Below are 17,544 nucleotides of genomic sequence, written 5' to 3' on the forward strand. Positions count from 1 at the left end.
GACATAAGTGCTGGTGTTAGGTGAGAGAGAAACGGCCTATAAAAGTAATATGAATGATCATTTTCAATGAAAAGCAATCTCCTCACACACATATGCACATTTTCTCAGAAAGTGATGATTAGATTGATTTGTGAGACGAATTCCCTCGAGTTTGAGTGTCCCGTCGTCTACAATCACAGGACTGACTCATTCCCGGGTTTGCAAGGTAAATCGTGTCTGGGCAGGTTTATGACATTGTTGTGCTCTTCTTGTATTGAAACATAAGCAGCTGGCTGTATGACCAGCAACTCTTACATCCTGACAGTGGGGATCCTTCAGGTGTTCACTGGAGTGTGTCAATGGGTGCAGCCGAGCCAGCTGATATAAAACTCGGGAGCCATCAGCAGAGTTCAGCATAGCTTCACTCTCTACTCTGATTGGCTTGTGTGGTTAAAAGGGGAAAAAAAGACAGTACAAACAACCTTGGAGTTGTGTCTTGTTACAGTTCATCAGCCAGCTGAGCTGTGAGAAAGAGGGGCGCGTCACCTCGGCCTGTTCGGGCCTGCTCCTCCTGCAGGGGAGTGGCAGCACATTAACAAAGCAACCAAGAGCCAGAGCAGGCAGGCCGGCTCCGTCCTTCAGCCAACTAATCAGCCAAGGAGTAGGACACAGACCTTGCTGCCCTCTGTCCTGCTAACAAACAGTCAATAAGGATCCCAGTGCAAACCTTGCTGGATGTGGTTGTTTCTGCTTGGCTGGTCTAACGGATAGAGGGCGGGCGCGGCCTTGTCATGTGGCATTCTCCTAACTAGGTCACGAGTTTCATTTTAGTGCAGCCAAGCGAGACCTTCTCGTAGCCAGAAAATGGCTATATAAATATTTAACAGCTTTTTTGATTTGTGTATTTTTGTCCTCTCCACAACAACGGGATTAAAAAGGGAGAGGCGGGTATTCATACAGGAATAGCATTTCAAAATGACAGCAAAATGATGGTGAGCGTGATGATTGTTAACTGTTTTGGGTGTAGGAAGACAATACGCTTTTAATTGCAGCACAGCAATGATGTTCCCAAGTCTCAGGAAATGAAACTATTTGATCATTGCTGAAAAAAAAAAAGCATATAAATGCATTTGCAGTTAATACAAGTTTGTTGATAATTTGCTTTGATTAGGGACGAGAGGCCAAAATGATGATAGCCTACTCTTGTTTTCTCACAGTTAACTGGCTCAAGTGTGAGAAAACACTTTTTTTCTTTGGTATTTTTTTACATCTCTGAGATGTTTTTGCACTTTTCTGCTGCCATCGTTAACAACACAAGATTAACCACCGGTTACATTATTTGCTTTTAACAGTTTCTAATAACAGAAGCACATTTGCATAAAATCTCAATTTAAAATCCTGAATGAATGACAAGTGAGATACAAATAAAACCAGTGCGGTTTTACATTATTTCCCCTCATGTTTACATATCATACTGTATAAAAAGGTCTCACCTTCACCTTCACTGTATTAGCATGATGTTTATACACAGTATAGGGGAAATTAGACTGATTAGTGTAACACATTCAAGCCAGTGAATACTGTGGAAAAACAGGGCAAAAAGCCTTTGCCTCTAGCATGTGCAGCTCCATGGACACGAACACATCTATTATGTATGAAGGGTCGGCCATGTCACCGCATAGCACGTGAGCATACACTGCAGCCGGGCAGGAAAAGATAAAAGCAGTAAGCACCCAGTCGCTGTGGAGATCTTTCAGCACACAAGTGGCCTTCATCTGTCTGCGATTTATTTCAAATTTTTTCCAAGACAGTGAAAGTGTTTGATAGTTTAGAGCTTAGAGCACTTTTTTTTCCTTTTATACAGTTTTAAATGAATATATATATATGTATATATATATATATATATGTGTGTGTGTGTGTGTGACTGTTAATGGTGTAATAAATTACTTGAGCAGGTTTTATGGTGTGGCTGGAATGTCTGAAATAGTCAGATAGCATCAGAAAGCCCTTCAGCACCAGCGAGTCCACGTCGACCATCATGCATTGTGGTTTTTAACTGCCACAAGTCAACAAAGCAATCTCTTTACTACGCAACCAGAAATGACGGGAAAAAATCTGAACATTGTTTTATTGGCATGTTTCATTTAAACAAAATGACCCGAGATCTTTGAAGCACCTGTAATGTATTTATTGGTTATGAACGAGTTAACTGCTCGTGCCATGGATGTCAGTTAAGTTGGGCCACGATGCTTTCACAGAAACACCTCCTAATGTGGTTGTTTCTCTGCCCAAACTTTCAAACCTCTACTGAGAGCTGTTCTCTTGTGTTTAGATCACCCATGACTCATTTAATGCCAGGTGACACCAGGACCTGACGTTCACAACTATTACAATGCAGCGCTGCACAATGAATGACTGTCTGAAGAGATTTTGTGATACAGTCATCTCCATTTTTAACTGAGGTCATGTTGCTTAGTGTACCTCCCCATTTCTACGATGCCTGACTTGTAGATTGGCTTTTCAACCATAAGCACAGTTGATTGAGGACACTGTGGGACAGCGCTCCCGTAATGGCATCCAGTATGTTACCATGATGTTGGAAATAAATTATACCATCATGTTGGTCCAACTAGAACCAGACTTTTTAAATACATGTGAACATGTAACAAAGTCAGACTAACACACTCAATGCAGTTTACGCTTGCATGTGCACGTTCAGTCAGACTTGAACTGGTTTAAGCATTCTGCACGTGCTCCACGCCAGTCTTTGACCCAGAAGTAACAAAAGAAAAGGAAGGTATAGAAACTGGGATCAAGAGAGAATAAGGGGAGAAAAAGAGAAGTTATGGCATATATGAACTGTACAGAGTTTACTGCTCATCATGCTTCCACGTTGCTGCCATTAGGTTGATTGTTTTGGTCCATGTGGTAAAAGATGGAAAAGCCTAATTCTAACAAGCTGATGGGAGGCATATTGCTGTCTATTGTCATGGAGTTGGACTTTCTGTGGTCAGTAGATTCCAGATTCCCTCCCATTCTTCGACTGGAACAACCACAGTGGTCCAGTTAAATGTCACCGTCACACTACGACTGCAGCTCGCCTTAACTGCGCTTGTAAACATACTGAGTGTATTGGCAGGCTAAACATGTAGAAATGCTTGTGTTTTGCTAACAAAATGCTAGGTGTTAGCCTATCTTCTCATTTGTGTGCAGAGTGAAAAATACTCTCCCATAATTCTTTATGTTATGTCTTTGCAGCTTCGATTGCTTCTGCGTATATCTGCAAATTGTTGGTCCTCCCAAATGATAAAGTGATTAATGTAATTAATCATCCTGTTTGCTTTTCTCATCCTAAACATATCCATCATTCTGAAATTGATATTGCCTGTAATTACCACGCTGATATGCATGGCAGATTAATGCACAACATACTCTAAAATGATAAATAACTTAAAAATGGGATTAAACACTCAATTATGTCTGCAAGGGACACACCTGGCTTCCCCAGCTAACAGCCCCTCCTTTCACTCTGGCCTGCTTCCTGGCTTGGGTGCACTCGTGAGTCCGATCTCATCCTGGCAGTCACTCACAACACTACACTTTAACTGCACAGATGCAGTTCTGTGAGTTGTCCAGACATCAGCACCAAGCTCATTTATGCTCCGACATTTCCTACCAGCCTTTTCGAGTGTATGAGTGAGTGAGTGTTGGAGCACAGGGAACACTTGCAATCTCTGAGGTGCACAGTGATGATGGGAATGTGTCAGCCCAGCTATCATATCCAGGCAACAAACAAGTGCCCTGTTTGATGCAGTATTGTCAAAAACACTGGCATTTATGATCCATGACGTGCAAAAGTCTTCAATAAAATATCCAGGCTACAACTGAAAGAGGATCCTTAATACACAACTTACAATCTCAGGCTCATTGTCTTAATTGTTGCATAGTCAGTAGTTGAATTACACTGAATATATATATATATATATATATATATATATATATATACAGTTTGGTCTTTGACCAAATAGTTGTTATTTTGGCTGTTTAAGTCTTTCTACAATTTAGATATAAATGTCTTGAAATCAAAGCTACAGTATATTGATTGTACAACTGTTAACTGAAAAAACATTTTGATGAAGAGCCGAAATTGTAAGAATTGTGTTTCTCCAAATCTTTCCAAGATGAACTATAAATGCCAGTAATAGATGCTGCACAATCCGTTGTAGGGTTCAATACACACTTAAGTGTCAGGCTTAAGCCAAACCTAAATGATAATGTCTGCAACTGGAATCCGTTGGTGAGGATGTGTAGCTTCAGGACATTTCACCACCTCCTCTTGCTTGCTCCTTTGACCCGAGGAAGAAGGCAAGAGAAAAGGCCAAAGAGCATCTGCAAATGGAACTGTGACCTCACACTTCACCGACACGCTCGCCCTTTCCTCCGGCAAAGCCACTTTCACACCAACTTGAAAACCACCACTGAAAGAGTGCGAATATGCTTCTTGCACTTAACTGTTGTGCGACATCTTCATTAGATATCTAAATGTGGAAAACACAAAGTCATTAAAAACTTACGTTATAAGTAGATTTTTGGTGTATTTCTCCATCGCCCAGTACATAAGCAGATGGGTTGCTTTGGTGTATGCTTACACTCAGTCACTAATGCATTTACATGTTTTCTGATTTAATTAAACCAAGCATCAGTTACTGTATTATTTTACATGCCAATGAAATCATGACATGGCATTTTAAGGGGATTTGGAAATGAGCTGGTTTCACTCTGATAATCTTAGCCACACTATAAGGTCTCTTTGTTATGTCTGTTAAGTCCCTTCAGTCAGCGATTTTGTTGTCTCACAGGACATAGCAGCAAGATTACAAACTGTATTAAAGTGATAAAAAGTGAAGCACACAGTGTCTCTTTGCTCATTGAGTCATATCAGGAGAGAACAGCCAGGTGACTGTATGGGGGAGGATCCAGGAACCCGTGAACACAGAAAGGTTGTGGAGATGAGAGCAGCAATGAATGATGTGCATGGGACACAGTTTGAGATATCTTTTGGTAAAAGTCGCCCAGCCTTTGAGGGCTTATCCCACTGCTAAAGCTGTGGTATTAGGTTTCATCTTACAGATTACTGGGAGATACAGTGTCAAAAGAGGAGCATTTCTCTTCTGCGAACCTGTAAGAGAAAGGCCAACCAAAAGGGACGACATTGGTAACGTATCCACAGGAAAAGGTATCTCATATCGTATATTCACTATCAGTGAAACTCAGGCAGGAGTAAATTAAAATGCCCATTTCTGGATTATGACTCTACAAAGCAGCTGTCCCTTTTTGTGAGACCCTCAGTTTAAAAGTAGACTGCTTACAGTGAGACAGAAAACATGTGGCTGAGATGCTATTAATTCCGAATCGGGTAACTTATTTGGAGAGGCTTCAAGTGAACTTCAAACATCTCTTTAATGATCTGTAATCCCTAGGGAAATCTTCAGTGGGCAGCTCAGCTCGTCAAGTTATTTTTAACAATATGTGGAAATCCACGATGAAATTACATCTGAAGCTGGAATTAAAAAAGATGGTGCATGATGAGGTTTTTTTTTACTAAAGCATATGCAGATCCACATGGAAAAAAACTTTTGCCTCTCGATGTGACCAAAAGACGGAATGAGGAAGAGGCAGGTGAAAGGTTCTTTGCAAGCCAAAGCAGCACTGTCAGAAAAAAAAAGTGGTTGTCCAGGTTGGGTCTTAATGAAGCCATTGATCCTGTGCCAGTGGAGGACACGCCCAATAGGGGACTGGCTCACAGCTAAGAGACAGGTGTTCGCTCGATATCTGTCCCACTTCTCTGACCTTAAAGCTTTTAATCAGCTCTGCCAGGGAGCTTGTCAATCCTGTCAAACAATGAGCAGGCAACAGTGTAGACACAGTTAGGGAGGGCAGCTCGAGGGTAACAGCTCCAAACAATGCTCTGCAGCCCTGAGGAAAAACCTGTAGGTGCAGTGTGTAGCTTTTTTGCCCGGGTTCCCACCAGGGAGAAGCCTGTAGCCAGCTACATTAAGGGTCTAAACCCTATCAGCAGATTTCAAAGGCTGTTAATGTCAAAGCGTGGGTATTCACAAGAGTAAATATTTGGTTTTGGTGCTAAAACTTTTTATTGACTTGCATTCTGTGACTCCCAACGTGGGAGATGGTTTCCCTTACTGACAATTTTAACATTGTAATCATACTTTTTTGTCACCTCAAAATACAGAAGAAGACTTAGTTGGGTGACAAGGATTTCTATGTGGCCTAATTGAGTTGTTGATTGTCCCTTTGACTGCCTGCTCGACTCTCCCTGCTGCTGATCAATAGTAATACACTATCAGCGTTTGTCAGCTGTACTTTTCTTTCTTTGTTTCATCAAAGCCCTACGAGTCCGTTCCATTCTTGCCAGCTCACATCACAGTGCATTCTCTTACATTTCAAGTAAAGTCTGTGAGGTTTAACTACAGAATATCTTTTAACACGGAGAGTAATTACGGCGCTGGTTTGATTGCAGTTAATAGCACAAGCTGTCAGCAGAGTACTCACACAGCAGTCGCACAGTTACAGTTTGACCACAGTGAAATTGCACTGAAGTGCGTAATTATCTCCAGTCATCTTCACCTTTACTCTTTTTTTTCTGCTTGCTGTGGTATTTTGCAGTCATTCATACATTTCAATGCAAAGATGTGTTGAAAACAATCGTCAATCCAGCTGATTTCTATCCGGAGGCACTTAACGTCCTTGACTGTGACTGAAAGTGTTGAATCCCACTCCTCAAGTTTCAACAGCAACAACTGCACTTACAAAGAAAGAAGTTCATTTCCTGACATTTTTTCCCCAAGCCCACCCACTGTGAAGTGTTCAGATGAAACTAAGAGAAGCCCAGAGAGTCAATTCACCACTTCTTTTTTTTTTTTTGATCACTGCTGCCATATTTCTCTTTTCAGTCACATATACGTGTGCCCGTCCTCTTCTTTCTTACATTGCACTTCTTACGAAGTTTGCTGTATAGTTTCTGTATCTTGGGTCTCCTTATTAAAAGACATTTGTTTGACATCCAACTACCGTTGGAGGCTTTAGTAACTCGTACCACCCGACTGGGCTCTCAGTCTGCTTTCCCCTCGATCTGGCTTTGTGGTTTACGTCTCTGCGCCAGTTGCTTTTTTCTTGAAAGAACCGATGTTGTTATTTCATGTGTTCTTTTAAAGCTTTCCATCCCCAATGTCACAAGATGAACAACGAGAGTTAACAGCCGCCTGAAAAATTACGTTCTGTAAAATTCCCTTGGCCTGTATTATTAGTAAGTCTTTAAAGCCCAGCTTTGTTTGCTTTGTCCTCTGTGTCAGTTTGAAACATAATGGCCATTAGAGTAATGATGCATTCTCAAAATTATGTATAAATCAAGATCTCAGATATTTCATAATATCCTCCATAAGCTTGATGTAGCGAAAGATTCTGGAAACATACAGCGAGAACATGCTGTTTATGATGGAGCTCAAAGAGTGGTGGGAAAGACAATACTCGATCACAGCTGGAAAGCACATGCAGCAGAATATGACCATAGTCCTGAGATGTGGTGAGCATTCCAACGGTTATATGTATGTGGAACATGGAGCCTTACTCACTTTGGAAAGATGGGCTGTGGTCTTGGTTTAGGAAATGGTTCAGCCCTGGTCTCGGAGTTCTGCCGAGAACCGCTGGATTTCATGGAGGTTTATGATCAAAACACACATGAAAAGGAGGACTGACAAAGGCCAGAATCCAGCATTTCATGCAGAAACTCCTGTGTTCCCATGAAGCCATCTCTGCTTCAGTGTTTGTGTTTACATGTCATACTTCAGCTGTTTTTGTGTCTTTACAAGAAGCCTGTTAAGCATTAAGGTTACAGAGACTTCAGAGGATAATGATCCTGAAGAATATGCATGAAACCTTCTTCCTGCCATCCAGCAAATGTCACAGCGTAGCAAGGGACGCTTATAAGAATGTACATGTATTACCAATGTGAAAAATAATTTACATAACAAGATAAGATAACATGTTCAAGGAGAAAGTAAGTGTAGCATATCTAACTTTATCAGCTTAAATTACTGTGCACATTCATTCCTCCAGTGGGGAAATCAGGACACTAATCCATGCCTAAATGATGTGACTGCAGGGCAAAATTCATAATCGTGTTCTTTTTACTTAATTCTCTGTACACTAGCACAGCGTTGACTTCTTTTTACAGTAGTAGAGAGATGCTACTGGTGAGGGGATGTTAAGACATTCAGACAGGACGCAGGGTCTGAAAGACCAGCCTTTGTGAAATTTTGTTTGGGCCAATGCAGAGCATTTTCTGAGTCCCATGGTGATCATGACTCAGACACATACTAAGTGTGCTTGTTAATTGATAGCAGACTGGGGCTTCTGCCCACTGCCCACTCCAGCTGGAGTGTGAATTCCCTCTCCTGTATGTTAATGGAGCTGCTAAATAAATGGCCTGCGCCAGCAATGCTGGGGAAAAATAGCTCTTTGCAGTAAGAAGAGCTGTGTGAACACTGCCCCTGCTGTCCATGTCCCAACCACAGTTATGGATGCACTTTGATAACATTCGTCTCTTTCTTTCTTTTCCTGCACATTCTTAAAAATGTATGATATGCACGGCATTAGTTTATTTAAAGAAATCTATGGAGGCCACTGCAGTTCAGAGAGCTGAATTGTCTGTAAAAAAGTGACTATAATCAAATATTGATTTGATTTTTTTATGGTTTGATGGCTTCTTGCCATACTTATACCGGACCTATTTATCCCCGAAAGGCCTCCTCCGTCCTGCATGGCTGTGAGATGTCAGCGGGCCTTTGTCAAAAAAAGGAAGAAATAAACTCCACCACTAAAGGTCGACTGGGGTCAGACACAGAAAACGATATTCTGTGCTCTCACTTAGTATTTCTAAAGGTCACCTTGCATGGAGTGTATGGATTTATACCTATTCAGTGCAGTTTTCCCAGAGCATGCAGAAGATTTCCACTTCGTATGCTCACTCCCATTCCTACACACAGACCATAATTGATCATTCAGTTTAAGCTGAAAAATTGTTTAATTCTTTTTAAATCTTAATGTTTTATAATGTATCCAACACATTTTGGCATAATCATGTTGAAATATTCAGTGTTTGTACTCCATGCAAGACTTATCTTTACTTGTGGACAATAGAACAGATGGTGTGAGAGAGGGATTTGTCATGCATGGTTGTCCAGGGCCAGACTCCTTCTCAGCACTTTTTGGCAGGACTTTATATGCATTTCATGCTGCATTTGCAGAGTGCTTAGCAGAGGTATAGGGTACTGCTGTGGTTCTGGCTCAGACAATGCTGCCCCTGTCAATAAATATGCATTTCCTCCGAAACCATTTTAATGGATAATCCTCTGTGCTTCATTTGTCCAGCACCAATTCGGCGCCGATGTTTGTGGTTCATACTTTGAAAGACAGCATTAATACGGTCTAATGCAATCAAAGCAATAACCGTCACAACCAGTGGTGATTAAGGATGCGACGAATGATTATACAATCTAATGTCAGAAGATCATGTCAGCTGAAATCATCCATATGGCCTAACAGTGAATCATCAGAAAGAAAATCTGTGAAAAACCTTATCCTTCCGGGTCCTTTTTGCAGAATACCTGATACCTATCATACCTGTGCACGAACAAAAAGTCAGGATTGATGTCAGTTATTGCTCCAGCTGCTGAGCAGGGAGGGGCAAAGCTGAAGTACAGCAGAGAGGGAGGGGGAGGGACCTGCAAATTGCATTTGTTCAAGTTTCCAAACAAAGTCCACATTCTTCCTGAAGTTAAGAAATTCTGCTTGAAGGTACTAATAAATTCTGAAATGTCAATGTGATATAGATCTGAATTAATTCATGATGCACTTAACTTCAGTCTAAACCGCAGAGTACCCTAATCTGAAGGTGTAAGGAGACTCGTGCTCCTGCAGCAGCGCTGTTGTTGTTCACTTATGTCGACCGTGTCAAAAGCATATTTGGACATAGCCTCTTTGTCACCCTGTGCTAATACTGAAATTTCTACGGGAGGTTTGTTGCCTGCAGCATCGTCTCTCCTCCACTTTAATATCCTGAGTGCTGTAATCTGTTCACCACAGCTGACCCTGTGTGTGTCACTCTCACTGCTAACTCTCCTCCTTAACTCCCCCCAAATCCTCTACATCACATTTATGTAACCTTACCTGTTAACCCTTTCACGCTGGAAGCCTATACCTGCCACTGCCAGACTTCAGCCTGTCTGAGGCCATAATGCATCACTTTGATGAGTGCCTATGGCCCTCTTTTTATTTATTGATTTGCTCCCTCTTATTAAGACATCCTGTTTGAAACCGGGCCCAGTGAAGCTATTGCGTTCTTGAAAAATAACTAGCTCACATCGATGTGCATGCTGAAGCCATTCTATGCATGAGATGCTTTGCTGACTAATTGTCCCATTGGTGTAAGTGCTCCCTCGTGTTTTGGCTTGAGATCTTTCGTTTAAAGCATGCTATTATTTTGCTGTTATTGGTCTCGAACCACATCGGCATTTTAATTCTGACACCACGGTGGCACTCGCAGCACCTGCTTCTGTTCTTCTGTTCCTGCTTTCAGTCGCACACACAGAACACTTCCAGCCAGTCATTTACCAGGTGGGCGCCCGTCCCTCTCTTTCACTTGCACCCAGACTTTTGTTTACCGGCAGCTTCTTGCTCTCGGGTATCAGCGGTGATGTCATCGCACCATTTGGTCAGGTAACGTCAGCTTTGTTTATTTTGTGTTGTAGTACCGAAACTACGCTGGCCTTGTTTAGTTAAGCTGCGGGGCAAGGGAGGAGGGTCAGAACTCACTGATGCTGTGTTCCTACTTGATATGTGCTATCTCTCTCTCCCTCCCTCTGTTATTTTTGGCCTAGCTTTATTTGTCATTGCCACATTCAAAGACGACTAAAATGCTAGATTGCTTCTAGCATATTTCCTATTTGACTAGATTAAATGGAATAATTATAGGAGATCCAGGCACTGCATAAATTAAATTCAAAAAGATAAAAAAAAAGGCCTAATATACTGCACATTGTCGGCTAGATTTGGTTCTTTGAAATGGAGGAGTGGTGTTTTCAGTGTTTCCTTCGAAGAGGAATCATTATCGCTGAACTAAAACCAGAAGCCCTCTTGCAGGCAGCTCAATGCATCCCTTTGACATTTGAAGTGCCTAAAAGCTTCTTGAGGGGTGTGGTGTGTACGTGTGGGCTTGCGCTTCGAACCTCGTGTGGCCTTAGAAACGGCAAAGAAAACAACATTAGGTGAGAATCGTGCGCATAGCTTAGTGGCTTCTGCTCGACGCTGCCAACCTGAAAGCTCTAATTTTATAGCCCTGATGGGAAAACATACGACTAGTGTTCCATGATCGTGGTCATTAAGTTTCTCTCCGCCACTCAAACGAACAGCCGCTGCCGGCAGTGGAAATGAAATGCACTGTGGCTTCCATGGAGCCATCCCAGATAGGGAAGTTGCCTAACATAATAAATATTCCGGATAATCATTAACATTTACGGCGCAGCAGATGTTACATTGTCGTCAATGAACGAGTGTGTTGTACAGAATAGCATTTCAAATTTGAACCAGATAGAGGAAAATTAGGAACAGGTCTACTAACCATCTGTTCCAGTGAGGTTTCGCTTGCCTCTGCAATTGCATGTTTGCTTTGAGAGACAAAGGGTAAAGAGAGATCTGCTTTGGCAGGTAGACTGCTGTTTACCCAAGAGACCTGGCTCAAGCGCCATCTAATAGTGACTGAGTGTAAATTAAAACAAATTCTCTGACACAAACTGCTCCATCTAAAAAAGGTGGGTGGCTGCAGTCATTAAATGTCGAATATGCTTCTTCCTGCTGAATGAAGGGCCATTTCTGAGCGTAAAAAAGCCTCAATCACAACGAGATAACTTCCAGTTATCCCTAACAGTAATACCACAATTTATTGTGTAAACCATTTTAAATATCACTTCGAGTTATTATGTAACATAAGCACAATGCCACTGGATGAGCTGTAAATTACTCAAACAAACAAAGAAGAGTAAAAATGTTCCACCAGGGGAATAAACAGGCAGCTAATGGGAGGTTTGTGTGTGTGTGTGTGTGTGTGTGTGTGTGTGTGTGTGTGTGTGTGTGTGTGTGTGTGTGTGTGTATTAGACGGTGGATTTGGACTCCCCCTAAGCACCCCATGTGTGGTCATGAATAGGGGAGAATAGAGGCCTGTGCCATCGCCGTGGGAACTGGGACTACATTAAACAGTCATTATCCCGAGTGGCTCAAGCCATGTTTTATCTATCAGCATCCCACTTAAGTAACAGTGCAGTAACCAAAGCATAGGAGATGGTGATGATGAGATGATGAGTCTTCATGAGAGAAGCTTTAAAGCTGCACTTGGCACAATGTCACCAAAATATATTGTAGAGGAGCCACGGTATGTGAGGCTCTACTCAGATTTGACCTATTTGCCTAAATTTAAGGCTGGCTGTGTATTTTTAAACATGGTGGTCATGACATTTCAGCCGATCTGGTTGGTCTCCATAACCCCACCCCCAGCCCTGACGTAGGCTTTTATTTGCTTTGGCCCCAGCAAAGAGTTGGTATCAGTGTAGCTCCCGTTTTGTGCTGCTGGAGCCAGAGCTTTGACAGTTGAAACAGAAAGAACTGGTTCTAAGTTTGGCTCAGGCTTTGAACTGCGGTGCGAGCACCGTCAAGGCCCTGCACTGAAACCGCTTTGGTGGAAAAAAAAAAAAACTTGGACAGGAGCAGAAAATCCTCCCTGCTTTCTGTAATTGGTAATTGTGAACTCCATCCACTGAGAAGCTCCAGCTCCTTCTTATCTCCACCCCCATAAGCAACTGAGAAAAGACATTAAGGTCCAAGAAGAATGCAGTTTAATGACATCACGTTACACATTCTTGAGGTTTTGAAGTCTCCAAACTTCAAACATCAACGCCTCGATGCCATTTGGGACTGACACCGTGCCAAGCTGCCCGGTGCAGCTTTAAATAGAAGCCATTAATGAGCGCATCCTCTAAAATGTGTGTGCAGGTCTATTCAATCTTTGCCTTCTTCACTTTGCAACAGTTTGAGGTGAACCATTCTGAACTTTATCTGACTCAAATGGATTTCCTTGGATGAACATTGTTAAAAGAGCCAATAATTATCGTTGGCAATTATGTCACGCATAAATTGTGAGACGAGTTGCCAAACAGCAGTTGTTTATTCAAAGGAGGGTTCCCAGAATACGGCTCCCTGGTTTTAAATGTAGTTTTCTGCTGTTGTTTTAATGCAGAGTCAGATCAATGTTGTGTACTTGTTTCAGGAAACTTTTTTCATAGCCGCAGAATCAAAAGGCAAATATTAAATTTTAATGTGATTCCTCCTTCGTTTTGATTTGTTGCAGAAAGGATCGATGTTGTTGTTTTTCATTTAAAGTTTCTCTGAATGTGAGCGATGTAAGTACCTACAGCCGTCGTGCTTTTGCTTTCGGAGCTCTTTCTAGTGAAAGCTCTCCTGCACTTCTGCATTTACCTGGAAATTCTCCACACACCATAGGAAGGCTGAACACTGTTATGTCCAATGTGCCGTATGCAAACAACACAAAGCACATGCTTCTCCGTGCTGCCTGACAGACCAGACCTTATTACAGTTAAACGTTCCGTGCACAGCTCAGTGCCGAGGCCTTTGGAGTCTCTTGCTATCAGTGCAGGGCCAGACGGTAGAGCAGCTGTTTTAATAGTGCCCCTTATGTCCCCCTCTGATCCAAGTCAGCTCACCTGGTGTGTATCAAGCTTCTCTTTTTCATATTCTGCCAGGTTTCACATTCTTTCTGCTTTGTTTGTCTGTCCTGTTGCTTTTCCTTCCGGAAATAGGGCTCCTCTCTCTCACTGGCAACTCTTTAGGCAGTGTCTTGCCTCAGGTGTATTAGAGCATGACTGCCCCCCCCCCCTCCCTCCCTCCCCCAGTTGCCCTCTTGTCAGTGTGAGAACAAAGCAGCAGCAGCACAAATGATAATGCCGGCCAGCATCAAACGCCGAGCACACCTACAAATCTGCCCAAAGCTCCGCCTTCCTCTTTGTTCCTCTTTCCCTCTCGCCAGTTTTGAATCTCCTCTACTTTGCCTATCTTTCCTTCTCTGTGTTCCACCTCTCTTTCTGCACCACTGACTCTTATAACCCCCCCCCCACCTCCGAAATATACCGTGTTCCTGCCTCCTGCATTCATGTGACTCTGCTCTTCTCTGGCTTTGCAACTTGGTCATGTCGTCTATAATTACAGCTCTACTGTGCGCTCAGCCAAAGACTCCTACAGGCCTCAAGTGGAGGGGGTCCCAATGGGCGTCCCTGGTCCTTCACAGAGGAGACTGGGGCTCCGTGGCTGTGTAATTATGCCTGTTCCCCTGGTTTCCATTTGTGCGAGCTGCTGTTTACTTAGTTCAGTGAGGTGGGAGCATCAGACTCAAAGAAGGAAGGGCAGAAGGGGGAGGGAGGGGCTGCAGCTTTTCACAGAGCCGGCCCCTATCGTTATGGTTTGGCCAGGTACAAATTGATATGTTTTTACATTCCTCCTGCATCCACAGCTCCCCCACCTCACTCCAGCTTAAGATTAAACTTTAACTGGTGTTGTCACACAGTAAATTGTGTTTGCTGTTTCAAAGAATATCATACTATAGCTGCCACAACTGGTAATCTAAGCTGTGATAAAGCAGAGTAAAGCATTGCCCCGGGGTGTATGAGGACACAGGTGGTTCTCAAGGTACAGATGACAAGGTTGGCAGCCCTCTCTGTCAAACTGTATTAGTAAATCAATCTGTCATCTTCAAATCCCCCAAGTTTAAATCTCTATAGAGGGACCCTTTTTTGATCTGTGCAGACGGAAATGAAAGATGATGTGTACTCAGTAACTTCAAAAAGGTTGTCACTTTGTTTTTATATGATTTGAAGTAGGCAGCAGAGGCAGTATTACAGTGAAAGCACATAACAATAGATTGGAATAGGCTTCCTCTCATAATGCACTGCTCTCCAGCATAAACAATTCAGTATGAGGGTTGCGCACCCGCTATGAACGATGGGAAAAAAAATTCATTGTTCCTCTTAATGGTCTTCCACCCAGAATCTGCAGCATTTCCTCCCCGTCTGCATGTGTTGTGTCCCGATGTCCTTCGGCTGACTACTGAGAGTTTTTACAAGAAAAATCTCCAACATAATAAGCACTTCTGCTGCTTGAGACAGATTGACACTGCACGCACAGAAGCCCCCCCGCTTCAGAGTCATGTGCAGCTGAGGATCAACGACATCAGGCGCTGCATTCAGCGGATGTTTACAGAAACGGACCTCTCATGTATTCTTACACATTTTAAAGCCCCCCGTGGAAGCGTTATTTCTGAGGGCAGCGATCGTCTATCACTGCGATGCAGTTGCTCAGTGTTAAAGAGCAGCTCAGCTCGTGGTTTTCGTGTTTAGGCTCCAGCTTTTCACTTGAGGCCACAACATATTTTCTCTCTGTTTATGACTGGATTCACTGGTGGCTTTATGAGCCCGGTGTGATTAACGGAGGAATTTTACTCTTTCTTCCTGTGGGTCCTTGTCTATCCATAGGAGATAATTATAGCTGTAGCTTGTTGTAAATACAAGCTCAGCCAGGGGTTGTCGGACGAGGAAATGGGACATCATCACAGTTCACCTGGAAAGGGGTATAAATCAGAGCCTGAAATAACAAAGATGTGTTGAAGACAAAGGGATGTAGAAGCCCTGTTCAGATCAGATGAAAACAACAGATGTAGTTGTTTTTCCTGAACTCAAGACTGAATGAAAGACTCGTGACAGGACTAGAGAATAAGAAAAAGAAGCAAACTCGATCATTTTTTAAACATGATTTTAATTGATTAATTAAGATTGTTGATCTCTGTTTATTAAGAGCATATTTAAATGGTTTATTATAGAATAGAATAGAATAGAATAGAATAGAATAGAATAGAATAGAATAGAATAGAATAGAAATAGAAAAATACTTTATTCATCCTCCAATGGGGGAAATTCAAGAATTATGTCTGATTATTATCTCTGATTAATTGACGATACCCCAATAATTTCAGCTGTCAGTTATGTTATAAAGGGTGAAAAGCAGGCCCTTACGTTTTAGAATCTGAAACCACTGAATTATTTTATCATTTCATTTATTTACCAAATGATTGAAGTAGTTAAGTTGTGCTTGGCACTTTGATAACCTCCAGCTAAGTGCCACCTGGCCCATTATATTCGAGAGAACGCAAACATCTCTTTAGGTGATAGCTCAACAACTCACACAAGAAGAATCTGGGTGACTAAATATTGCTACAGACCTCATGTCAATATATATCCATCAATTAAAATGCATGAATGACTGAACCACAGATGAGATTAATGATCCTACCTCACTAAGTGATCCTTTTTTTTCCTTCCAAAACACTCCTCACATGCATAGATGGTGAGCAAGTGGAGCATAATTGCTAGGTTTTTAACGTAGCTAATGTGTGTGTTCTCATTGTTTTGAGTGCTTACGCAGGACGCCACATTGTTTCTTTAATAGGAGCTGGAGGCAGTCATTGAAGTATTTGTGAGCAGAAAGTAATTAAAATTACAATGGGCTACCCAGTGTGTTGCTGGGTAGGTGGAGGGGAACACAGCAGACTCGGCTCCAGCTCTCTGCCCTTGTATTCGTTCATTAGTGATGCATTGGTTCTTTCTCGGCCCTCCCATCTCATCAGAAACAGGACCTTCCAGGACAATGAAGGGGTTGTATGGATGTTCTCATTATGCTCCTAACACGTCCCCAGCATTTGCACACAACCGCCGCCGTGCTTTAACTTTTCACAGTGATGTATGTGGAGTGTGTGCGGTTGAATCCATGAGTATGACTGCGTGAATCTGCTACCCAAAAGGCCGAACTGAGTCCTTGACTTTCCGTGCATGTACTTGCTATTGACTGTAGTGCTGTGCTCGGCCTTGGACACTTTTTAATCGTAATTCATTTTTTTTCCTCCTTCTCTGTGTCTAGCTGGCCATGGGCAGACTGTTCAGATGGACTCCAGTAAGTCTGGCTTTGTGGGTTCACAAGTGGAGCTGAAGTGCATTTTCATTAACAGCAACCCGCCGGTCAAGATCTCTCAGGTCACATGGCAGAAGCTGCTCAACGGCACCAAACAGAATGTGGCCATAGCCAACCCTGCCCTAGGTGTGTCGGTTCTGCAGCCCTTTAAGGAGCGGGTCACCTTCAAGCAGGCGGCTGTTCGTCAGCGCATGCCCTTGCTGGAGGACACCACCATTGTGTTCTCCAACCTACAGCTGTCCGATGAGGCGGCCTACATCTGCGAGTATACCACGTTTCCAGCAGGCAACAGGGAGAACATGGTCAACCTCACTGTGTTTGGTAAGGATGGAATGTCACAGCAACTATCACTGATTCCTACTTTGTCCAATGTGTAAAAGTGGCTAGATCTGCAATAATTCAGAGAA

At 42.6% G+C, this 17,544-nt stretch overlaps 1 protein-coding gene across 1 annotated transcript in view; it reads left to right on the forward strand.

The window, feature by feature from the left end:
* LOC142388049 (nectin 1b-like) overlaps positions 1-17,544 on the forward strand; it is an 83,683-nt gene that overhangs the window by 39,912 nt on the left and 26,227 nt on the right. The window contains exon 2 of the mRNA XM_075472909.1: positions 17,087-17,458. Within this exon, the coding sequence (XP_075329024.1) occupies positions 17,087-17,458 (372 nt within the window). The remainder of the gene's footprint in view (positions 1-17,086; positions 17,459-17,544) is intronic.

This window comes from Odontesthes bonariensis, chromosome 9 (genome assembly GCF_027942865.1).
Source record: "Odontesthes bonariensis isolate fOdoBon6 chromosome 9, fOdoBon6.hap1, whole genome shotgun sequence".
Lineage (NCBI taxonomy): Eukaryota > Metazoa > Chordata > Actinopteri > Atheriniformes > Atherinopsidae > Odontesthes > Odontesthes bonariensis.